This window comes from Crotalus tigris, unplaced genomic scaffold (genome assembly GCF_016545835.1).
Source record: "Crotalus tigris isolate CLP2741 ecotype Arizona unplaced genomic scaffold, ASM1654583v1 scf7180000024167.7108832, whole genome shotgun sequence".
Lineage (NCBI taxonomy): Eukaryota > Metazoa > Chordata > Lepidosauria > Squamata > Viperidae > Crotalus > Crotalus tigris.
Genome location: NW_024100417.1, coordinates 1,783,194 through 1,808,842, shown reverse-complemented (window position 1 = coordinate 1,808,842; position 25,649 = coordinate 1,783,194). Strand labels below are relative to the sequence as shown.

Below are 25,649 nucleotides of genomic sequence, written 5' to 3'. Positions count from 1 at the left end.
GATTCAGGGGAATTCAATGATGAACAGGAGCATTTAAAAGAAAACCATAGAGAAAAAAATCCTAAAGCAAGAATGTGCTAATTGTACTGGGCCCGCAGTCACATGGGGAGGGGGTTGAGTGATTTGTCATAAAAGGATATTACTAGAATTACTAGGAATGAAATGGTTAGACAACAGTTCTTCATACCACGTAGTTTTACTGCAGACCTTATACAGTTGTGTAGTCAGTCCAAAGAAAAGGAAGACCGGCTTTTAGAAATGTATAAAATATAAGGAGTCATGATGATACGGAGCATTTCTGTTGAGCCTCACCAAAGACCTTTTCCTCTACAATTTAGATATACTCAAGCCAAGAAACAAAAAATTATGAATGTTTGCATACTGTACTTAAATCATAGAAACCTATCAGTGGCTGGTATCACCGTTAATTCACTATTGATAGAAGATAATTTGTAACCCAGAGTTGAGCTGAAACAAGCTGTGATGAACTCAGCAAGACAAGATATACATCATGACACTATAGTATAATGCAAATGGCATGATTATGTATTGATGCCACCACTGACAGAAATCCATAAACCATGTCATTTGCTTATTCATAATTTGCCCCAACATTGAACATCTGTGCTAAGATACAAAACCTCACCTCCCTATCAGACTGAAATAACCTTTCCCATCTGTCTTGATGAATACTTCTGCTAGTATGTTAACCCAGATATTGTCACGGACAAAATTTAATTCTTTACTGACAAAATGTGACATAAATCAAATGGGTAACACTGAATATGGAGATGATCATTTATTAATGTATTTTCAGGCCTTCTTGCTTATCCCCATCTGACCCCATCTGAAGCTGCTGCTAGGAAAAAGCAAGCAGAAATGCACTTGCCTGAAAACAAGCAGTCTTATGAGCAAGTCCTGCAATTATTTGTAAGGTTCCTGAAGTCATTGAGAATGAGCTGGGCAGCCATATAGATAGTCTTAAATCAATATTTGGTCCTCTTTACATTATTTATTCTTAAATTATCACTGTGTTGTTCTTTAACTTTTTGCCTTGTGAAAAAAAATGACAGGGTATTAAAAAAACCAAAACTACAATAAGACAAAGGGCAATAATGGTATAAGCCCAGCAATGAGGCCTCTGCATGCATTTTAGAAACTGGCCCGTGGCAATAAAACAGCAAGCAACTCCTGTTACTGAGGTCCTTTCTAGCCAAGTTCTTTCCTTTGTAACTCTAATTTATAATTAAATGCTTTGACATGGAAATGATTCCTTGGACAGCTGGAGAGATGGTTGCTTATTGCTCCAGGGTCTCCGGTAGCTCAAGCAGACTGTAATCAGAGTTTGGCCTCCAGAGAGAAAAGGATTTGCTTTAACAATCCAGCCCCTTTTTCATAAGCAACCCTTTATCCATTCTCCTTTTACGAGTTAACAAATAAAAACCCAGAGAGCAGCTAGGCTCTGTTGATTCAATACCTCTCCTGGGATGCATAATTTCTCATTTGAATATCTATTAACCTTGAGAGGAAACCTGTTCTGGAAGAAGCTGGCTGCAGGGACCAGATTCTTAATATATAAAGAAGGTGAAGATGACGTGGCAGGTGCAGTGGACAGAAAGCTACAGCTAAGCAATAGCTTCTGCTGCCTTGTAAAAGGATTTAGCTATTTTTGGCTGCTTTCATAGCAGAGCTGCTAACTGATGAGGAAAAAAAGGATATTGTCTTTCATAGGAGTTTTACTTATGTACAGCAATCAGAAGATAAAAAGTTTTAAATTTATCATTGATATTCCATCTTTCACATGCTAAAATTAGCAGATTAAGCTGCTACTAAATTATTAAAGCAAAATGTGATTTTTAAAAATTTATAAAAACTGGGCAAGCCTAATAATAATCTAAAACAACAAAAAATATAAACCAAGAATATATAGTTCTTTAAAGATCTAAATTCTCCAACTTAAAAGAGTTGGAATTTAAATTTAGAGAGTTCCTAACTCACTACAGTTGGAGCTTGAACAATATTCTAAATATAGATTTGGAAATTACAGCTAACCTTTTAAAGTGTGAATGTTTTAATTTAAATGTATTTAAGTCCTTGCATTTCAATGGAGTTCCAAAATTGCAAACTATTATGAACCCTAGGAATAAAATGAGATAGAAGTCCAAATTCATGAATAATCTAAAATGTATAAAGCTTAATTTGAATGTTGAGACATATACTTCAATACTGAAGTACCTTGTACTAGGAAAAATATATACTGCTCAAAAAAAATAAAGGGAACACAAATGTATAGGATCCTATACATTTGTGTTCCCTTTATTTTTTTGAGCAATATATTTTGTTAATGGCTTTATAATAGTTTGAAGATTTAATATAAATAAGCAGTAAAAGTCTTCCCCATTTTTGGATTGTGTGAATGAGTGTCTATATATACTAAAAAAAAAACACCCTGATCAGTATCTCAATTTCACTGTTTGTAACAATCATTTATAATTTTTATGTGTATGCTGTATTCAAATCTTTTAAAGTTTAAAATAAATCAATTATTTTTTTATACCAATAAAGTTTAACGTATGCCAATAAGGAAAACCATTTGGAGATGTTCTGTTTATTGAAAGTGTTAGTTTTTAATCATTTTTGCTTTTTCTCCAGATTCTCCAAATATAATTTTAAAACATTTTTCACAATCCTCGCCAAACTGCCAAAAGGAAGAAATATTACAATACTTTGGTACTATGTAATAATCCGTCTAAGTTATAGATGTTATGAATGTATAGAGACCCGGACGAGCAAGAGATTCTATTGTCACCTGTGCAAACCTCTCTGGGAATCCATTCCTAAAATCTCTTCTAAGGTAGCCAAAAAAAAGCCCCTCCCTTTTTCCATCTGCCACCTCTTCTGCTGGCCTGTCAGGCTGGAAATCAATCAGGCCACCATGAGCAGATTGTGTAGTACTTTCATGGTAATCATCCAAAAACACAAAAGTGGCTATCACTATAAAGCAACACTGCCAAGAAAACAGTTTGGTATCTGGAATGGCCATGTGGCAGGCCTTTTACAGAGAGGAAGCTGAGCTTTTCTGTCTCTCCAACAGCATGGCAGCAATGTCTTCCACATCTGTCAGCTCTGCTTGGAAGGCTGCAACCATTTCATCTCTTGTCAGCTTCAGAAAAGAATCATCTTTCGCTAGGAAACAAAGTCCCTCAGAGGCCAGTGCCTGCATTGAAGAGGGAAAAAAGATTAGTTGGGTATTATCTAAGCTAAATGTAAAAATAAAATATGCCTTAAGGATTAAATCAAATACCTAACTCAATTTTGTACCTCAGTAATACTTAAACATCTGGATTAATGAATGGGACTGGTCTGTTCTTCTCAAGTATTGCAGAGCATCCTACCGCTGGAAGGTATTGTTGAGATCATCTAAAGGTAGTCCTCACTTAATGATAGCAATTTGGATCAGCAACTCAGTTGGTAAGCAATGCAATTGTAAAGCACATCACATGACATGCCTACTTAGAACAGCAGTTGTGACAATTCCCATTGTTAAGTCAATCCCATACAGTTATTAGGCACGGTCATGACCTCCTGCCCATTGAACTTGCTTTTTGGAACCTAGCACTGAAGAGCGCCAATGACGATAACTTGATTGTGGGACCCTGTGGCTATCAAAATTGCAAGCCAATTAACAAGAGTCCGAATCACTATCATGAGTTGCAGGGATACTATGACAGCCACAACTATAAAGAATGGTCGTAAATACATTCAATGCCATTGTAACTTGTAATGTGATGTAATCCTCACTGAACAAGTGGTTGTTAAATGAGGACTATGGTTCAAACCTCCCCCCATGCAGGGATCTGCAACTAAGCATTTACTAATGCTTGGCTTACATACTATTCTAAGTCTTAATTTGATTTCTTGAGTTCACTACAATGCCTGTATTAATACATGTTAAACCAAAACAAAAAATTTGGCATACTATATTAGTATGATGTGTAAATTCAGCTTGCATCTCTTTAACTAGTAAAGTTGAGTGTTTGGGAAGTTAAAAAAAAGAGACATGAACCCCAATACAACCAATGTTGATTTACAAAAAGGCCAATTTATACATTAAGCCAGTGTTTTTTAAACTTGGCAAACTTGGAATTTCAATTCCCCAAGTTCCCCAAATAGCATGTCCCTTCAAGTCTCAGAATCCTCGCCCCCTTAATAGTACTTCACAATGACAATGGAAGGCTGAATGTTCTCCTGTGATCAGAAAGAATTCTCCTTGTTTATGGATAAGGGCAGACTACAACTGTCCTTTTATATCGATTTTAAAAATATAGAAAAGCCTTATGAGACAGAAGTATTTCAACTTCCAACCCTTTTACAATCTGAGGCATCTGTACCTCCATTCCCTAAAGGAGAACTTTTTGTCATATATTTCAGAAATCAATTAAATGGCACTACAGTACTTATGAGATTTATAACCAAGGCAGCATATATCCCAGCAGCCAGCGTATGGATAAGACCACTCCCCAGGCCAGGCAGAAGGATAAATCAACTTCCACCACAATTCTGTTCATTTATTAAAGAATTCAGCAGCACTAAATCAGAAAAAAGTCAGTTTCAGTTCAAAATAAAACACAGCCTTTATTTATTAAAATATATCAGGAATCTTATCCTTTAAGGATAGTTTCAGGGTGGTTCCCTGCGATTCATAGTGGAGCCCAACCTTGACTTTTAGTCAGCTTTTTAAAGGGAAACCGAATTCATACAACACAGAGTTTTCTGAGGTATTTGGAAAGTTTCTAGGAAATTTCAGTCAATACTTTGGCTAGGCTGATCTGGTATTCTCCAAGAAATTCCTATAATACCTATTAAGGAGGCCTGTGCAATATTTCAGATTCAGTTCAAGGAGGATGGTTCAAAATACATGACTGCAGCACCTCATCACATAAGTGCAGCAGTGTCTCTCTTACAATAGCCACACAATCCATAGAAAAGTTGTCATGCTTTTAATGAGTTCTAGAGAGGGACTGTATCCATGCTCCTATTCCAAAACACTGCTTCCAATTCAAACTAGCTCTGAAACCCTGCACAATCCTATAGTTTAGCGTAAGACTGAGTCATAGAAAAACCCATGGAATATGATCACTTTGGTATGTCTGATTTATGTTCTTGAAAAAAAAAACAGAAAAAAAACCACACTAGCTTCCCCTGCCCCATTAATTTACACTTAGTGAAGGAACTTTTGCATATTAAATTCCATAATTTTAACATATTGTTTAATGAGTCCTATGCAATTTTCCCCCTCAATGCCTCTGAATATAGTATGAGCCTGGGGCTTTTTAATTCAACTCTTATGCTCTTGAATAAAGCGTATTTGAAGTTTTCTAAGGCATAACATAGTTACTTAAAAAAAATAAGGGTAGAGCTGCTTCAAAATTATTGACATTTTAAGCCAATCCTACCTCATTTATCCTTTTCATTCACCCTAAACTAGATCCCAGCTACTGTGATTCATACACAATAGTTTGTATCATAGTCTGTTATTCAGAGTCAGGCACTGCAGTTTTTCAGTGTTTAAAATCTGGGTGAACTTAACCAGTTATGGTTTATTTAATAAGCAATAGATAAGCAAAGTATTGATTACTGTAATGCATGAACCCAAACATTATATTCCTATTCACTATATATCCTGGACTTTATATAGTCCTCAACTATTTTCTGCCCAGAGGCAGATGATGCTCACTGGTGTACCTCTTGAAGGAATTGAAGAGTGGCTGGGGTAGGGGCTTCTGAGTTCTTTGGAGTGCTTTCTTCACTGTTGCTTGTAGATGGTGAAACTTCACCATGATCTATATCTTGAGTGATAGCATTCTTGAGAAATTGTAGATTAAAAAAAATGAAGCTATCTGAATGAAAATCCTTTGACTTCACTGCTAAAGTTTAAGAAAAACCCTGAAAAATGCAAGGTGTGACTATTCCCCCCATCCTTTTAAATGTGACATTGTGGTTCGGTTTGCTGTGTTAGAAACAATATATGCAATATATATAAATATAAACACTTCATTTATACTTCCCAGATATGTACATAAATGCTCTGAGCTCATGCTCCTTTTACCACTGCTTGTTCAACGCAACAGAAAAATAGCTTGTTATAACATTCTCATGTAATTTCTTATTTTTAAGCTGCTCCTCCAACATTTTTTATCAGTTTCCTTCCATTATTTTTCATAGTTTCATCTTTATATGGTGAAATACTGCTGTTTTGCTGCTCAGAAATGAAATTTCTCTAAGTTGGATGAATAACTGAAAATTATGGACAATTCAGAATGTCTGTTTTAATGGTAATATTAGGTTACCCTTCACTTAACAGTAAGCAATAAAGTAGACTGAGTCTGCAAATAGGAATTTTTAATAGATATTATAAGGGATATTTTGCTGAAAGAAGCTTTATAGCACCTTAGATATAAAGAAAGTAATATGATACTATATAAAATCCATTATATTCTCCTAATTGTGAAAAAAGCAATATCTGAGGAAACCTAAAATATTTTAGTGAAGAAACTACTCACATACCCATTATGGTCAATTGCTGATAGAATTGTAAGTCTCTTTTCTAGTCAAATGTGGATAAATTAATCAAGTGTGAATAAACTTAAACGATCTGAGTTTACATTTACCTGCTGAGTGGAAAATTGTCGTTCTGAAGAGCACCTGACATTGGTTACTGATAATTTGCTCATTTTGTCTTGCTGCTTTTCAGTTTGAATAGAATATTGCTTGACTGGGAAATAGAAAAATGATATAATGATAACAGTTGTATACAACTGAGCTACAAGTAAATAACATAATATTTTTACTGGGCTAATACCTCTTGATCTAGAAATATGTAAATACACAGAATTACATAGATCCTTTGTTAGAGCAACAATTATCTCCCAGCCCCAAAGACAGAGAATTTGAAACTAATCCTGTAGTATCTCCTAGTTGAGGGCAGCCTTGCATTATTTGGACAAGAAAGAGTGTATTTGACAGAAGGAAGTTTGGCAGAACTCACTGAGGTGAAACGAAAGAGGAAATGGTGGTACCATCTTCTGGTTGTTCAATTCATTCTCATATGTCATCCTGGGAAGCAAAACACTGATGATTAAATCACAGTACCCTGTCCAAATCAACTAATTAGTGTTCATTTGCTTATGCTTTTTAGTGAAATGTAATAAACTATCCTGGATACTTGGAAACTAACTATTCTGGGATATTGATCAGATGCTGATGAAATACCCTGGTCTTTTCCATTTTATTTTCATGTATATCTGTGTATATTTAACATAATTGATGCAATACTGTAAGTTGCCAATTTGTGATTTTCCAGTTTACAAAATATGATGGTGCCTTAAAATCTGATTACCAAAGACTGACTATGAATGGTTGAATTCAGGTGAAACCATAGTAAGAACTGCACAATCAGTATGACTTGTGGGAGATCATGAAGAACCCCAGTTCTTGATGTAATGTAGTCCAGAATTTGAAAATGCCAATTTGTTTTTGCTTTTATTCTTGACTGGGCATTCTACTAGAGTTCAAATGTTTTGTTCCTGCTCAATCATTATGAGTGCATTATACTACAGAATATACAAAAGTTGGATTGTTCATCTCAAATTTACATCTATGTATACTGAACCAAAATAGTTATTATAATTCTACAATAATTTCTACAGTCTGAAAAAGTATTTTTGGAATACTTTTGTTGTTTCTTTTGGTTTTTAATAGTACAGTAAAAATTTGACATCAGCAGCAGTTTTGGCCATTTCATCGCTAATCCCAATTTCAAATAATAAATGAAGCAATAGTCTCAGAAAAGATCCTTCTGTTCAACTGTCTATATCCTTTTGTTTCCAGAACTATTTTTCTTACTTTAATGATAATAATGATAATAATGATAAAGTTGGAAGGGATCTTGGAGGTCATCTAGTCCAACCCCCTGCTTAGGCAGGAAACCCTATACCATTTCAGACAAATGGCTGTCCAGTTTCTTCTTAAAAACTTCCAGTGTTGAGGTGTTCACCGCTTCTGGAGGCAGGTTGTTCCACTGGTTAATTGTACTTTATGTTCTTTAATTAATTACTGGTCCCTAATAAGACCTGTCCTAATTGAGTCTGGCCATAAACCTTTGGTGAAGAACTTAAGTCCTTGTAACCAGCCACTGGACATATGCAGACTCCAATGACAGACAGAGAGATCATTAAGCTAATTAACCTATAATGTCAGGATTCCTGGAAATATTGGTTAAGGCAACCTGATTTATTTCTTTTGTAGCAAATGCAGAGTCCTTTTCATAAAACATTATTTTTCTTTTACACAATTTGTTAGATTGCTGTACTGTTTCATCCTGTATGATTTTGGAAAAAGGACTCCTTTAAAACATTCCAGGTCCCACGTAATAATTTATACCAGAGTATTCTTCTGAAATAAATGCTACTATCCAATTTTGGATCCTATATTCCTATTTTTTTATTCCAACTTTAGTTCTTACTGTATTGTTGCACTGTTGTTAGCATTATTGTTGCTGTTGTTCACATTGGTGCCTCTTGTGGGTGGAAAGTCCTCAATGAATACTGGGGAATCTAATTCTTCACTACCCATCTCGGTGAACTGCAGAGGCCTTTGGTTTGCCATATGCGGTGGAAGGGGGCTGCTGGGCTCGATGAAGTTTTCAACTTGGCCAAACAAGCCCCCTGTTCTCTGAATTTAAGGGAGAAAAAGAAAAGATGGTCACCTGGTTTCTCCTAAAGCCATTTTGTGTTTCAACAGTAGAGAACCAAAGAAGCTGAAGAAACTGAAGAAACTCAAGAATTCACGCTTCTGATAAGCTAAGGATCAAGCTACACATTAAAGGTGTTTTTCTAACTTGTTTAACCTTTTTCCCCCTCACACCATTTTATTGTGGGACAGTAAATTGAACCCTAAAAGTTCAATTTATCAATTTAAAATTATTATTTGTGGTACATAATTTTCAGGAGAAACAACGGAGAACAATTTTGAGCAAAAGTGTAGGATAAGGCCAAAGGATTCCAGGTGTACCTTCCACCTTGCTGAACTTTTGAAGAGTCAGGGTCACTTAAATATGTTATTTAGAATTTTTTTTAGCATAATACAAAATTTGTTGAGATTCACAAATTGTGTATAATTTTTCCCCCATCTGATTGTGTGTATGTGTTGTTGGCCTCAGCGAGAAACAAATTTCATTGTACATTTTAAACGATTAAAAGAAAAGTTGCTTGTTGATAATGAAGTTTTGCAATTATTTGATCGAGAATGAGTTTCACAGAATACAGCTTGCAAAGGATTAAATATTACATTTACTACTTGAAGTGTTTTCAGTTTGCCTGTTTCTGAGAAATGATGCAGTGCTGTGACAGGAGAATAGCCTTACAGGGAAACACAGATTTAAATTTTACACTCTGAATCTTCTTGGAATTTTCACTTAGCCAATATAGAGAAGCTTTATTTAGAGCAAAGAGACCAAATAAGTGTGAAAAGTGCAGTAAGGAATGTGACAGCAATAGTTAACTTCACACTAAGATCCCTGCCAACTTTGCAAGGAAAATGTAAAAATTCTCCAACTTCGATATGAGTGATAGAGCAAAGTGAGTTTCAGAATTTGCAGAATCTCCCTTGCCCTTTCGGTCTGTATCAGACATTTCAAGATGTAGGATTGGATGATGACGATTTTAAACTATCAAATTGCATCCACTGCAGAGAAATATGTGTTATCTTAGGAGGTATGTTATATTTCTTTATGATTTTGTGTGGCTTTTTATGTTCTCATCAGCTAAGTCTTCTAGGTGATCTACAAAGCTTATGAATCAATAAAAATATAATGACATAATCAAAACTTCAATATCAATATGACCAGTCCATTCAGTATGGGCTTATGAAGAATTTATTCAGGTATCTTTGATGGTCCTCCTGAATTGCAAATTGTGCTGCTTATAAAATATAATGCAGTACTTTAATATTCATTTAAATTTATATCAGGATTTTCTCTTTTAATTATATTTTAGTGTAACCAAAAATAAAATTGATGCAGAAAAACTGAGCTTTTTTTCTATTAGCTTCAATGAAGGGTGTGCATAAGAGGTGTGCAGGTTACATAGGTTTACTAAACTTCTGTTTTGTGTTGATAAATATGCATGTATCTGACCATTTTGCAAAGGGATATTCATTTAGCTCAGAAGGAATGCTTACAACATGAAGCCCTCTCTTCTCCATTCTGCAGAACGATGAATGCATTTTTAATAGGAATTTTAAAAACCACCAGTAGTAATTTAGAAATAAAGAGGAGCGCAAAGGCCCTTCTGTCCATTATAATTCTGATACTTATAACCAAGGTAACTGTATATCTTCTGGGCAATGAATGATTTTAATGTGGGGAAGAATGCAAACGTGAAAGAGGGAATGACCTGTAAGAAAGCATAGGTCACAGCAGCAAAAATACAGTTTGCTGCAATTTGTAGATAGAACATAAGGGACCTTTTAAATTAAAGAATGTTGTTGTTAGTTGCAAAGTCGTTTTCGACCCATCGCGACCCCATAGACCAGGGATAGGCAACCTCGGTTCTTTTATGACTCATGGACTTCAACTATGCTGACTCGGGAATTCTGGGAGTTGAAGTCCATGAGTCATAAAAGAGCCGAGGTTGCCTATCCTTGCCATAGACAATGTTCCTCCAGGTCTTCCTGTCCTCTACCATCTTCTATATCCACTATATACTTAATATCCTCTGTACTTATACTCACCCTGTAGATGCCTTCTTCCATTGCTGCCTCCACTATAGCTTTTTCAAGTTCCTCCTCTGCAGTCAGATCCCCAGAGATTGCTCTTTTGATCTCAGGAGCAGCTTCCTCTTCAATGGTCCTTAAGCCAGCCTTATTAGAAGTGAGGTGGAATCCTTTAGCATTGGAAGGGGCCATTCATACCAAAGTGAGAAAGGGATGGAGCAGGTACTATATATCCTCCAAGAATTATTAACTTTCTCTTCTCAACCTCATTCTCCTGATCACCTCTCAGATAGACAAATGTAATGCAACCAATGTGATGCTGCTGGTTTTGAACATGACTCAACTAGATAGAAAGGAATTGGGGCAGAAAGCAGTAATTCAACTGTTGGCAAGACAATCACACCGCTGCAGAATAACACTAATTCTTGGCTCCAAACCCAGTTATGTTGGTTGTTATTTTTAAGGCTCTTTACAATGTAGCATGATCAATCTTAAATATGATTTCTTTGCTGCCATCTATTTTTTTCTGGTTTTCTGGATTCCGAATCATGATAGCTATATACAGTTCCATTGCATTATTTATATCAGTTAAGGGATAATATGAGTTGATATCTAACATCTAGGTTGCTTAATCCTGCTCTATCAATTGCTAAGCACACCAAACACAAATTCTAGAACCTCTTTAAAGACAGACTGGATTTAAACATAACCATAAATCAAAACTTTGGAGGAAAGTGAAATTGTTTTATAGCTCATTCCTTCTCCATGTGTGTGATAGCGATTGAAGAATAGTATGGTACCTAACACTTTGCTCAGGTTTGGATAGACTCACACATGCTGTATAAAGGAGTCAATTTCAGACCAGAGCAAACATATAGTGTTGAAGAAAGGCTTGATTATAAGCACTTACTTAGTACACAGATCTTAAAAGAACCCCAAAACATAAGTTGAGAATGCACATAATACATGCAAATATCCCAGGATAAAATTTTAAGCCCAGTGCCAAAAGAGAGCAACGTTCACTGGCTTCTTAAGAAGTTGTTAAAATATGCAGCATTTCTCATATCAGTTTCCCACTTACCTGGATTTCAATAGCATTTTTCTTAGGACGATATCCATAATATTCTTCCTGGTGCTTAATGAATTTTCTGAAGTGCTCCTGGATGAGGAAAGTAGCATAAAACTTTCCCACAGTAACTTCATCATCTAGAGGAATATATACAAATTAAGGCATTGTAATTATGCAAGAGAGGTATAGTATGTATGAATTCACATACCAAGCTACTCTCTAAACATTAACTTTTATGAGAATTTGTAAGTAGATCAGTCAAAAGCTTCTCCACAAGCACTAGACATGGAAATGAAGATCAAAAGTCTCTTGATACAGTAGTCTGAGAACTCACCTCCAATTGGTGGAATGACTTGATCTAAAAGCTTCATGCTGGTTCTCTTCCAGATTTTTTTAATAATCATCCTCAGCTCTTCATTGGCTTGCTCAAAGTTACCTACAAAGCACCCATCATACAAATTGATTTATACCAGTACATAACTTAGTATTCAGAGTTCAACTGTAGCTTAACTAAATCAAGCCATGATAAATAGAACTTGAAAAACCTTGGACAAAAACTCTATCATTCTGCATATTCTCCAAAAGTCCTCTTCCAGATAGAATTACATGACTCAAAATGCAAATAAAGTCTCAAAGTCCTTTATCATTGATAACTCTGGTTTGTATTTACCAATAATGAATATCCAAACCTCAGTTTGTGGAAGCATGGGAAACAAAGTACCCCTGTATGTTTTCTGTTGCTGACCTGTGGCTCTTTCATGATTGATTTTGTATAAAATTTCTTCACTTATTTAAACTGAGAAGCCACCCAACTTCCGATGGTGTTGAGTGGCTCATTTTACTTAAATGAGGCTGCAACTAAAGTTTAATTTAAATATTAGGGTGGTTCAAATCTTCTATAATCCTAGCCATGGATGAACTTGTTAGCATTTGCTTTTTGAAAACTCAGGTTCTTTAAAGCCCTAAAGCTCTAGGAGCAGTGTGTTGGCACAGATCCCTACTGAAATTACTTACTGTAATTTATGACAGATGAAGTCTTGACTAGTTGAGGTTTTATGATTAAATGCACTAGAAAGGTATTAATTATTATTGATTTATAGCATCTACTGTTGGCCTTATGTAATTGTGCAGTAATGGATTTTAGTGTCAGCTATTTTTCTATTGGTATATAAGGTGATTAATGTTCTTTCCCATTCATGAAATAATAACAGCTACGAGAGAATGCAGTGAAATTATTCATGACATAACATTGGCAGTTCCCACTCTTTACCTTCTGTCTTGATCTTGAGAGCAGTTCTCACCAGAGCAAAGAGTGTAGCATTGAAAGTAACCATGCCATCACTATTCAATGGCATATTCATGCCCACTAGGCGCTGCAAAACACACAGAAATATAAGCCAGAAAGAAAAAACATTATGGTTGGATTTATGTATAGTGTAGGACTATTTCACGATCTGGTTTATTTTTAATTCATTCAACTAACCATGGTAAAAAAAAATCCTAGTTTTGTATGATATGTGATCACAGCTTCTACATATATAAACCCATTTTAATATTCATTACAATCTTATCTGACACTAAGAAACAGAATGGAGCACCAGTCTTTCATTCCTATGAGGATTCCAATGCCATTTGGGCAACAGAACAGAAATGAGATTGGGTCTACATAGCACTGAATGTCAGAATCAGAACAGAGCTGGAAGTGACCTTGGAGGTCTTCTAGTCAAACCCCCTGCTCAAGCAGGAGACCCTATACCATTTCAGATAGGTGGCTGTCCAGTCCTTTTTAAAAAACCTCCAGTGATGATGCACCTACAACTTCTGAAGGCAAGCTGTTCCACTGGTTAATTGTCCTTATTGTTAGGAAGTTTCTCCTTAATTCCAGGTTGCTTCTCTCTTGATTAGTTTCCATCTCTTGATTAGTTTCTTGTCTTGCCTTCTGGTGCTTTGGAAAATAAGTTGGCCCCCTCTTCTTTGTGACAGCCCCTCAAACACTGGAATACTGCTATCACGTCATCCCTAGTCCTTCTTTTCTCTAGACTGGCCATACCCAATTCCTGCAACTGTTCTTCATATGTTTTTGTCTCCAGACCGTTAATCATTGATAAGGAAATATTCTCTGTTATCCAATTACCTTACAAGCCACACGGTGTGGACAAAATTTCCCAAACCCTAGGGGAGGCTGGATTCGTCTCAACAGAGTTACCACATCTAGATGCTTAATTCGACCCCTGAGGTAAAACAAAAGGTAGTCATATTTTATACATATGATGCAAAAATAGAACTTTGAACCCTAATTCAGAAGTCAAAGGCCACAATTTAATGTCCCCTTGGCATTTTTTTTTTTAAATCAAAGTGAATCAGCACACATTTTTGTTTTAGGATTTTGATCAGCTAGCATCGTCCATGATCTACAGTATATGTCAAAAAGTATTCCTGGAAGAAGCTGATAATTTTCCCTATGTAGCAAATCAAAACTGAGAAATTAGCTATACAAACTCCAGGAATCTCTCAATTCCTTTCAAGCCTTGTAGATTGATATTCTTTACAAATCTGATTGTGACATGCAAATAAAACAATATAAGCAGATTGATAAAGGGCATTGTTTGGTTCACACATCCCACAAAGCCATAACATGGTTGTTTGAATCAGCATTTAATACAGACCCAGTCATTGCAGTTTGCATAGCAGAGTTTATGGCTTGCATATGATATGAGTCAAGGCAATAGTGATTTGGTCAGTAAAACATTGCTAAACAAGCCATACTTTACCATAATATTGCCCCAGTCAGTGTCTCCATATCTCCATATCTCTGACAAAACATTAGTTCAAAATCTTAACTTTCAATGGAGTTTCTTTGCAAGACTGGCTAGAAAAGTCAGACAATCCCATTAAGGGAGTGTTGGGAGTAGTAGCGACAGCCTTCTGTTTGATCTTCTATGGAGGACAGATTTATACAATCAGGCTTTTACACTAGCTTGTTGTATTAGATATAATGGAAAACACTACCCCATGTTGAAATAGTTAAGCTACTGTTGTTCTTGATACAGATTTGGAAGAGGACAATCTCTTGTGTGCCTCAAGCAGTAAAATCTTTTCAGCACTTCAGCACATTGCTGTATGATGAACACATGTTTTTTTGGTGATATAAAAATATAACTTGTGAAAGATAACTCTTAGGAAGAATTATTTATCAAAGGATATTGAACACCTATAATTCCATGAACGGTCCTTGATGATACTTATTCTTGGAAAATCCATTTTGACACCTAATGCAGCAAAGTAATAATCAGGACTTCCTCTGTCTCCAGAACAGCTAGTCATTCTAAATTTATTGTTCAATATCGTTATAATATTGATTAGCAAAGTTGTTTGTGAACAAATGGATCCTCAATTCATTTTAACTGGAAACCAACAGAAGAGAATATATGTAGCTCATGACTCAACTGTGGAATCCTTGGTGCACTGTAAGGTTTTTTAAATTAAAAATGTCAAGAAAGAAACAAAAAGACCAGAGTATGTCCTTTCCAGCAGCCTACACCCAGAGAAGCAGGGATTAATTGCAGAGAAACAATCAAGCAGAAAAGAATAACCTAGTCAAAGAGCAATCAAGGAGAAAAGCAAACTCCCATCATTTGTGGCAAGGCAACCTATTGTATATAAACAGGAATCAAATGCCACACTCAGTAGCACTGATGATGTTACCTAGTTGGGTAATAAAATGTCCGCAAGTGAACAATCAAGTTCAGAGAGCACCAAGGACTCCACAATTTAACAGGAAACTTTAGAGATATAAGCAGCAGTGAATGCTCAAAACAAAAATTGGAAATTTAGCCCAATATATAAAATTGCATCTTAATCTCCCTCTTAGATTATGTTACTATATTTTATTATATCCCTCTAATATTCCCATTATAAACACACTTGCAAATAAATGCACAAGTATTCCAAGAAAGTGTCTTATGATTAGTGTTCTCCATTTAAGCTGAAATAGATTGAAAGCAAAGTAAAAGTATCACCATTCTCATCCTGTAGATACATAAGTGAACACCTTTCAGATGCTCATTTTAGATAATTTTTTTTTTTAAAAAACCCACTGAGCTTGCTTTTCATTTTCAGTGGAGCAATTCACAGCAATCTACCAATAGAGAGATTCTCACGTGGCTTCAGGATCATATTCTGCCCAGATTTTTTTGAATTCATCCAGGTGATGGGGACCTAAGATCGACCAATCCCGTGTGAGGTAGTCAAAATTATCCATGATGACAGCAACAAAGAGATTGATAATCTAAGGAGAAATGCATTGACACATTTTAGTGAAAGATGACAGCAGACAATGGAGCCTAACCATCAAGAGATTTTCTTTGGCATCAGAGAGATTCATAGTATTAAACTCTTGACTGTGTTATAAAAGTTAACTGGCTGGTTTTTATCAGGCAATAAAACAATATTTCCATAAATTCTGGCTTTCGTGTATCTGGATGGTTTCACAAGTTAGACACCAACTAACTTAAGTAATTAGGACGTAAGCAGAAAAGTGATCATTATAAAAGGATATTCTTATGAGCACAAATGATAATTTAATATAATGATCCTCAACTTTTAATTTCTTAAATGCTTCCAATTACTCTATCAAAGAATATAAGTCACACCAAGGCAGAATCAAAAAGCCCACTTTTTCCAAGATAGACATGCATCCTGTTGTTGGATTTATCAGTTAAAAGGAGTTTTAAGAACACAGATTGCAAGTTTCTTTCTTTTTCTAATAGTAGCTTCCCTCTAATTGTTGCAAAAGTGTGGTAGTGACAAAAGTGCTGCCCCCATTGCATGGGTCTGATTCTGCAACCAGGATCAATGGACCAACCTGCTTCATTTCATCTACTTGGCTACCCTCCTTCTCTAAAATGTACTGAAGAAGTACATTTAAATAAGGGAAGAAAAGGAATATTCCAAATTACCATTCTATTGCAGTATAATGTTGCTTCAGGAACTATCTGTCTGGACATTTGAGAAAATTCAAACAAATGTGAAATCCGATATGGGGGCAATATTAAGAACCATGGTGGCACAGTGGTTAGAATGCAGTAATGCAAGCTAACTGCTCACTGCCAGGAGTTCGATCCTGACCAGCTCAAGGTTTACTCAGCCTTCTATCTTTCCGAGGTCGGTAAAATGAGGATCCAGATTATTGGGGGCAATATGCTGATTCTGTAAACCGCCTAGAGAGGGCTGTAAAGCACTATGAAGTGGTATATAAGTCTAAGTGCTATTGCTATTTAACATTATTGGAACTAACAAAACAGATAGAAGCAAGGCTTTGCTAATCTTTTTAAGCCTTATAAAAGGAATGAAGGCAAGCAAACTTCCCTCCTTTTTTTACTCCAGAGTTGACCTCTAATCACCCTTCACAACCAAAGGAAGTCAATTAATCTTGATAACTGTGACCTAATATTCCCTGGCTTCATGGTCAGTTTAGTTAAGTATACATTTCAGTGGAGTTGAGGATCATAGACCATGAACAGCTCTGGAGACTAGTGGTCAGCAGTTCCTAACACTAATTTATGGAAGCATTTTAACAGCCTGCCATCATTTTTAATGAAATGAACTATGTGCAGTGGCTGGGACAGCCTGGGGAAAAAAATAGCCTTTGTTTTTCATGTATTTCATGTCTTAGGAGCAGTTTGAGAAAGACACTAGCAGTAGCTGCCATGACCTACAAATATATTATTCTACCTCTGGTCAAATAGTTTTTGCAGGTGTTGAAACATAATAAAACCAAGAAAAAAAACTGTCCAGACAGTGCCTATATCACATACACTGCTTCCATATAACTTTTACTGTTCTGGAAAAAAATGCCACACAGTCTGTTTCTGGTCTTGTTTTTACCCTTCATACTTGGTTTGGCACAATATTTACAATAACTGGAGTCTGGCATTGGAAGATGTAGCAGATTTACCTACCCCCACATGACAGACACAAAAGGATCCTTGAAATGAAAGTAATGTACATTTCTAATAAAGAAGAATATTTGTAGCTCAGGATTGACATGAGAGGTCCTTGATGCTCTCTAGGCTTGCTTGTTTTCTTGCAAAAGTTTAATTATCCAAACTAGGTCTAGAATATATCCTAAAGACATGCTGGGAAAAGAAAAACCAAACTGCAAATCAAACTAGACCAGCATTGATGATGTTACCTAGTTTGGGTAATGAAATGTCTGCAAGGAAACAAGCAAGCTCAGAGAGCACCAAGGACCCCTAATGTACGTTTCATTAACATGCTACAGCGTAACCCCTGGAAATGAGAATTGTAGGCCAAAAGGTTTCCATTCCAAATCACATTAGCCTTAATGTACTGGAATCTAGTCAGTCTGATTTCCTCATCTGCGTCATGGGGGTGGCATTGGATAAGGGTAGAAACTTATATATTAAATGTGAACTTAGGAATTAAGTTCTGGTGGCTAAGTAACCAACATGGTTACAGGGAGGTATTTGTGTTCTGGAAGGAATCCCAAGCTTTGCAATAGTATGGAGAAAACTGTAGAAAAAGAAATCTAAACTACAAACCTAAACAGCCCAATAAGAATGAGAATGCTCAGAAACAAGAGAGCATGGAATATCTGTTTGGGAGAGGATGTGGCATGGAAACCTGGAGAACAAAAGGGAGAATGGGATGAATACTGTACTGAACGTTGGTTGGATTGATCAGGAGCATTAAATGCTGTACCATTTTCATTGCATGCCACACTTAAATTATTAATCTACCTATATAAGATTATTATTATGATTATAAATGCACTATCTTCTTTTCAACCTATTGTTCATGTCTAAATATTTTCCTTCCTCAATTATGAATAACTCAATATCTGAATGAACTCCACCTGTTGCATTTACTTCCTGTTCTGATAATGCCCCATTTATCTATACAGTATATTGCAAATATATGTTGGATGCACACAATATACTTTAACAGCCTAATACGAGAAAGAAAGGGGGAAAGAACATACCAGGAATGCACACATCATGTAAAAGCTTACAAAGTAGAAATAAGCAAAGCCTGAACCACAGGTATATTCTTCTCCAGGAGCAAAATCAGACTCAGGGTCACATAATTTGCCATAGCTGGCACCTAATAAGACCTCCTGCCAGGCTTCACCTGTGGCACACCTAGAGAAAAGGGGAAATTAAGGCAAGGCATAATATTATATGTGAACCTAACCCAGAAGGATTATAAAAATAATTCACGGATGTAATTAACCTTTAAAAGTAGTATCAGTCAGGATTTTTTAGATTAAGAATAATTTTTTAGATTAATTTTTTCTAGATTAAGTTGCAGGAATTATAATCACATTCATACATACTACCCTTTCCAATAGCAGTTCTCATTTACTTATTCATGGTCAAATGTTCTGGAAGAAATTGAAACAAAAACACCTCAAGGACAGTTGGGATAATTGTATCTATCTATCTATCTATCTATCTATCTATCTATCTATCTATCTATCTATCTATCTATCTATCTATCTATATCTATCTATCTATCTCCTGCCTTTATTATTTTTATAGATAACGCAAGGTGGCAAATAAATACAATATGCCTTCCTCCTTCTATTTTCCCCACAATTACAACTCTGTGGCGTTGGGCTAAGAGATGGTAACTGGCCCAAAGTCACATAGCTGGCTTTCATACCTAAGGCAGAACTAGTACTCTCCTGGTTCTAGCCTAGTGTTTTAGTTACAGTTGAGTTTACTCCCCATTCCTCCCAAAATATTGGGAACAGTTGTTATTTGAACCATTGCATTACTTTTTTCCACCAATTGGGAGATTCACTACCACAAAACACTAGGAAACAGAAGTATATATTTGGCTGGTTCAGTGGCATTGAAAAGTGTAGGAAATAGCACTGTTGAAAATTAAACCTTTAAACAGGAATTGTTTTATTCAAACATCGTAACCATTTTATTTAAACTATCTCGGTAATTCTTAGCCAACTAACCTAAAGCCTCCCAAATCACATTTAAAAAATTGGCCCATTTGTTCCAGTGATTTCATTATACCGGTATGACCAGCTATGCCCCCTACAGCACCAGAAAAAGTGAAAATATAATTTTAAAATGTAGCTAACCTATGCCTGCTCTGTTGGAACAGCAACCACACATTCATGCTAATGTTAACATCAACCTTGATATCTATAGAAAATGTACACAGGGCCACGTTTTTGAATATGATACTTTGGGATCTTAAAGGGTCTTTTGTCAAGAGAGGAGATGCCACCAATAAGAAGGGAGGAAAGGCTATTCAAAATAAGCTATAAACCAAGTAAGCTGAAATGATACAGACCTGAATAGCATCAACACTGCTTGTGGGAAAGTCTGAAAGTTGTTGTTCCGGTTTATTTGAGTTCCATCTACCAGTGCAATTTTCCCAAACATCTATAAATGAACATGCTGTTGTTAGAGGCTTATCTGCAAAACCTTGCAGCTTGTGACCATTCCCTGATGCTTTGCTCATACTGAATTCTACTTGAGCTATTTAATTTAGGTGTAGGGCTTCTTGTGACATCTTCCTTATTTAAACATCTGGGTCCAACCGGAACAATTTTTTTTTTTGTAATAAGGGGAAAAGAGAAAGAAAAAGCAATAAAAACATGCGAGTGCCCTGTGAGAGGTTCCATTTGAATGAATGAATGAACTTTTATTATCAAAGTATAACATGTATACAATGAAATTGGCTGAGCCTCCCTCCGTGCCCCCCGCACAACTCACAGTGACTACAAACCCACCAATCTATTACACCCTGTGAGCTAATTGCACAGCACACTGGCCTCACAAGTCTATCCTGCATAAAATTATGTCCCGTCAAGAGCCTGACAGCCCATGGGTAGAAGCTGTTCTTCAGCCTGTTGGTATGGCTGGCTATATTTCTATATCTCCTACCCAATGGTAGGAGAGTAAAGAGGTACCCACAGGGTGTGAGTCATCCCTGAGAATTTTCCTCACTCTACCAAGGCAACGAGCCCTGGCGATGTCATCCAGTGGTATCAGGGAACAGCCCACGATGTTTTGTGCCATGCTCACTACCCTCTGTAGTATCTTCCTGTCCGTGGCTGTCAAGCCAGCATACCAAACCATGACACAGTGTGTGAGAATGCTTCCAATAATAGACTGGTAGAAGAAGGTCATGATCGTTGCTCTACTCTGTTCTTCCGCAAGACCCTGAGGAAGTGGAGTCTCTGTTGGGCCTTTTTATGGTAAAAGCCATGCCTAGAAGCATCCCCTTTCCTTTGAATTTCTCAGGGAAGTAAAATTGTGTTTGCAATCCTCCATTAAGAAACAGCAAGTGCTTCCAAGTGATGTTTCCATCGTACCATCACTTTCTCACATTTTCTGAAACAAAGGGATTATTTTCCCTTTGTAACTCTCCTATATTTTTTACTGTTTCTTTCACCTTTTTACTTTCCACAAAACACCATTAAGGAAAAAAAAGGATAGAAATAAGTACCCAAGGATTATGCTAGGACTCCCCATCTGAAAATATCCCAAGTCCTATTGAAGAATATCCCAAGTGACATTAAACTCACCAGTGGAAACAGAATCACTCTGAGTTTCCGTCTTTCTTGCCCACATTGCAGGTTAATCTCTGTACAGGTAGTCCTCATCTTACCACCATAACTGGGGCTGGAATTTCCATTGCTAAGCGGCGTAACTATTAAGTGAGTCATGCCCAATTTTATCACCTTTTTTTGCCATGGCCCTAGTTAATCACTTCAGTCGTTAAATGAATTATGCGATCATTAAATTGAAATCAAAAAATAAAGTAAAATGATCCGGCTTCCCCCATTCCCTTTGCTTGATGAAAACCCCTGGGAAGACTGTAAATTTTGATCACGTGACCATGGGGATGATGTGATGGTTGTAAGTGCGGGGACTGGTTGTAAGTCACTTTTTTCAGCACCATTGTAACTTCGAACTGTCATTAAACAAATGGTTGTAAGTTGAAGGCCTACCAAAAGTCACATGATGAAAGAGGTAACCAAGGAAGGGACCATTAGGGGGCTACATTGCTGAAGATGAAGAGGTTGGAGGTCCAGGCAGGAATGACATGCAGCCCTGACAATACTTTTTAACTTATGTGTTGAAAAGGGGGAATAGAGTTTGAGGGTAAAAAAAGAATCCAAGTAAGGTAATTACATTAAGGTATCTCTCTGTCCATTTAAATGGTTTATCACTGGGATTTAGGGGTGGATTGTCCAATAAAGTAATGCATGGGTTTATTTGCATTGCTTACCTGCATCCCAATCACAGCATAGATGAAGAACAACATTACAATCAGCAAAGCCACATGAGGTAGTGCCTGGGGATAAAGTATAGAAGAATCTGAGGATCATACACAACTGCAGTTCAGCTATGAATTGGAAGGGGTTGAATTGCTATATTTGTTTCCACTTCACCCAGTCCAATCCCATTTTTTAGGTTTTTCCTTCACTTGGATAGGAGCTTGCACATCCAGTAAGATGTACTTACCTGGAAGGATTTGATAAATGTCCAGAGCAAATTTCTAATACCTTCTCCTCGGCTCAGCAATTTTACCAGCCTTAGGACCCTGAAAAGCCGGAAAAAAGTGATGGAGATACGACCGCTGTCATCAGGATCTATGGCAGGGAGCTGTGGAAAGAACATATCTCTTGCAGTGGAAGAAGCAGACAGAAGAAAGTAAACTTTATTCACTGGAGGAATCTCTTGTATTCATCAGGGGTCCCTCAATAAGACAGTTACAACCAGGGCTTTTTTTCTCATAGAACGTCCAGAACGGAGTTCTGGCACCTTTTTTGGATGGAACCTTGTAGGGTAGGCAAGGTGGGTTGTATGACGTGTGTGAGTTCCGGCACTTTTTTTTTTTTTTTTTAGAAAAAAAGCACTGGTTACAACCTATTGTTTATTTGCAGAGAAGAGGCTGACATGATATTTCTATGACAGGAGAGATGTTGGCCTTTCTCAATTTTGCTGTTCTAGACCTACTTACGGTACTACCTATTTTGGCCCCAAGTACTTCTTGAATATGACTCCCAGGCATAAAGAATGTTTCTCAATCCTGCTTTAAAGCTTTATATAACTGACTTTTAGCCCTCTGATTCAGAACAGAGGAGATGTCCATGGAAATATCAGTTAGTTCATCTTCAAAGACCTTTGACTCTTTGAAGGACACAGACTTGGTATTCATCTTTTAGATCAGGGTCCCCAACCCCAGGGCTGTGGTCCATTACCAGGCCATGGCTGGTTTGGAAGTGGGCTGTGAGAGCAGCAGGCTGGCACTCGTGTGTGCAGCTTGACTTGTACAACTGGACTCCACTTGCACGGGCCAGCCCACCACTTGCATGGGCCAGTTCCCTTCTCCCCCCCCCCCACTGGCCTGCCAAGCCATAAAGGTTGGGGATCACTGTTTTAGATTATGTGTTTTTGGCAGAATCTCCAATTCCCTTTCCTTGCAGCAGTCCAAGACCACAAAATTAAACTAGAGGTTGCAGAAGGATTCAGACACCTCCTTCAAAAAGGATGTATGGAGACAATTACATACTGTATGTGTGTGTATATATGTGTGTGTATGTATGTGTGTGTGTGTTGTATGAATCCAGCCATTGTGGTTTGTAAATCAAGGTTTATAGCTTAGCACTATGTACTGAGAGTATATTTTCGTAAAATGGATAAAACACTGCAATGAGGCCAACGTTTGTTTATTATATATTTCAATATAAGAGAAACTCAACCAACCAGACTCATTGGAGCTATCAAAGATCCATTGCCTACTGATATTTTCACTGAGAATACCTCACCTTGTTTCATCTATCTTGATCATTCTTGTTGTGCTTGAATTTTTGTAAATATTCAACAAACCACAAAACAGAATAGGACCCAGGTATCTGAAGGGATACCTCCTTTTATACTAATCGATCCAGGTACTGAGAACATATATGAAGCTATTCTCCAGATGCCCTTAGCCTCAGAGGTACAACAAGTGGAACTAAGGCAGTAATTCTCAGCGTTTTGTATTTTAAATCCCACCAGGTTTTACTTGAAAGAATCTAGATCCTACCAAGTTAGATACAAAAAGACATTTTTTCCCCAAAGACATTGTAATGTTTACCGAAATCCTATTATTATATTTAGCATTTAAGGTAGGTTTTTAAAGTCTGAACGAATTATGTATGTCGCACCTATACAATTTTGAGTCTCAGCTGTGGTAAACTTCCTGACAGTTAGAACAATTAATCAGTGGAACAGCTTGCCTCCAGAAGCAGTAAATGCTCCAACACTGGAAGTTTTTAAGAAGAGACTGGACAGCCATTTGTCCAAAATGGTGTAGGGTTTCCTGCCCAAGCAGGGGGTTGGACTAGATGACCTCCAAGGTCCCTTCCAACTTTACTATTATTATTATTATTATTATTATTTAAAATATTTGACAGCAGCTTCTTATTAAGAGCCTGCTCTCAAATCATTTCAGCACCAAACGTCAGTTGGACATCATCCCTTTTGCCCAAATAAAGTGGCTTCTAGACCATTACATCACAAACTCACAAGAGGCACAACAATTTGAACCTTAGTTTCATGATAACTGGGATGTGTATTTGATACACAGGAATCGCTGGAATTCTTTCATAATAGCTTTGTTTGCTTTTCTAATAGAAGCCATTTATCAGAGCTCCAGTATTCTGAAATACTAATTTATCTGTTTCCAGTCCAGCTTGCTAGAAGTAGTCTGACAAATACTATTGTGAAACTATCATTATTATTTATTCAGTGCCAAGCAATCACCATTTTATATTCCCATCGTTATTTTTATTTACTTCATGCAGCTTTTAATAAAATCTCACTAATTCTCCCATATTATTCTTTTACTTGTTCTTCATCTGTATCTCATTTTTGGAAGGCACATTGGAAGCTTACGGACAGTACAGTATGTAAATATATTTTAAAAAACCAATAAAGCAGCATTTACCTGTGATGTATCTCCATTGTTGTAGGCTCCTTGGACTGCCAGTGGCTTGGTCTGTGAATATATTCCATGGTAATGAACACGGCAATGGTTGCAATACAAGTAGAAGTAGGGCCTCAGGACCAACAACATGCTAAACTAAGGGACTGGATAAAACTACATGGTTGATTTCATGCTGACACAGAGGGACCAGAATACAGGATGGAGATTCATGCCACTATTATAGTGCTATACATAGCAATTCTATCATGGATAATACTATATTACTGATGAACTGCTGGCTTTTACTGAAACAAAGAAAGTAATTGAAATCTAAGACGGTATAGATCCAACTTGTCAGAAAGGAAAAATACACGATAGGAAACATTAAATGGCTTGATTATTGGAAAATCATAACAGTTCATCTGTTTTTTTTTCTGTATATGCATTCTAATATAGGGCATATGTTGGCATAATGATTACAGCAACAAGAATATCACATATTCAATGCAGAGTAAAACTCAGAACTGCAAAGCAGTTTTCATGGATTACTTCTACAGTAGCATACATCTGTTACAAAACTGATTCCTAGATTTATGCTTCTGGAGAGAAAAACATAATTCATAAATCAGTTTCTTAATCTGATGTCCTAAATAAACTTGATCAAATTTAATATAAAAATTCCATTGCAGCTGACTTTTTTTACATTAAAAATACAATAGCTGTTTCTATGAACATGTGTTTGGAACTCTGCACCATGATATGGCCCATGGGCTACTCAATAAAGTAATTAATTAATTATGAACTTTGGCAGCACTGTTTAGATGTCCATTTCAGTTTC

General features: G+C 36.6%; 1 protein-coding gene across 3 annotated transcripts in view; it reads right to left on the bottom strand.

The window, feature by feature from the left end:
- Positions 1–2,580: 2,580 nt before the first annotated feature.
- Positions 2,581–25,649, bottom strand: part of CACNA1S (calcium voltage-gated channel subunit alpha1 S) — a 71,658-nt gene continuing 48,589 nt past the window's right edge. For 2 of the 3 annotated variants that reach the window (XM_039323252.1, XM_039323253.1), the window contains 16 exons: positions 24,833–24,883; positions 22,363–22,503; positions 22,127–22,192; positions 20,180–20,271; positions 18,846–19,005; positions 16,003–16,130; positions 13,977–14,073; positions 13,113–13,215; positions 12,177–12,278; positions 11,855–11,979; positions 10,792–10,920; positions 8,525–8,733; positions 7,049–7,116; positions 6,672–6,775; positions 5,746–5,865; positions 2,581–3,217 (listed from right to left, as the gene is read on the bottom strand). In XM_039323252.1, the coding sequence (XP_039179186.1) occupies positions 3,056–3,217; positions 5,746–5,865; positions 6,672–6,775; positions 7,049–7,116; positions 8,525–8,733; positions 10,792–10,920; positions 11,855–11,979; positions 12,177–12,278; positions 13,113–13,215; positions 13,977–14,073; positions 16,003–16,130; positions 18,846–19,005; positions 20,180–20,271; positions 22,127–22,192; positions 22,363–22,503; positions 24,833–24,883 (1,857 nt within the window). In that variant the 3' untranslated portion in view covers positions 2,581–3,055. The remainder of the gene's footprint in view (positions 3,218–5,745; positions 5,866–6,671; positions 6,776–7,048; positions 7,117–8,524; positions 8,734–10,791; positions 10,921–11,854; positions 11,980–12,176; positions 12,279–13,112; positions 13,216–13,976; positions 14,074–16,002; positions 16,131–18,845; positions 19,006–20,179; positions 20,272–22,126; positions 22,193–22,362; positions 22,504–24,832; positions 24,884–25,649) is intronic. The other variant, XM_039323254.1, reaches the window with a different exon arrangement.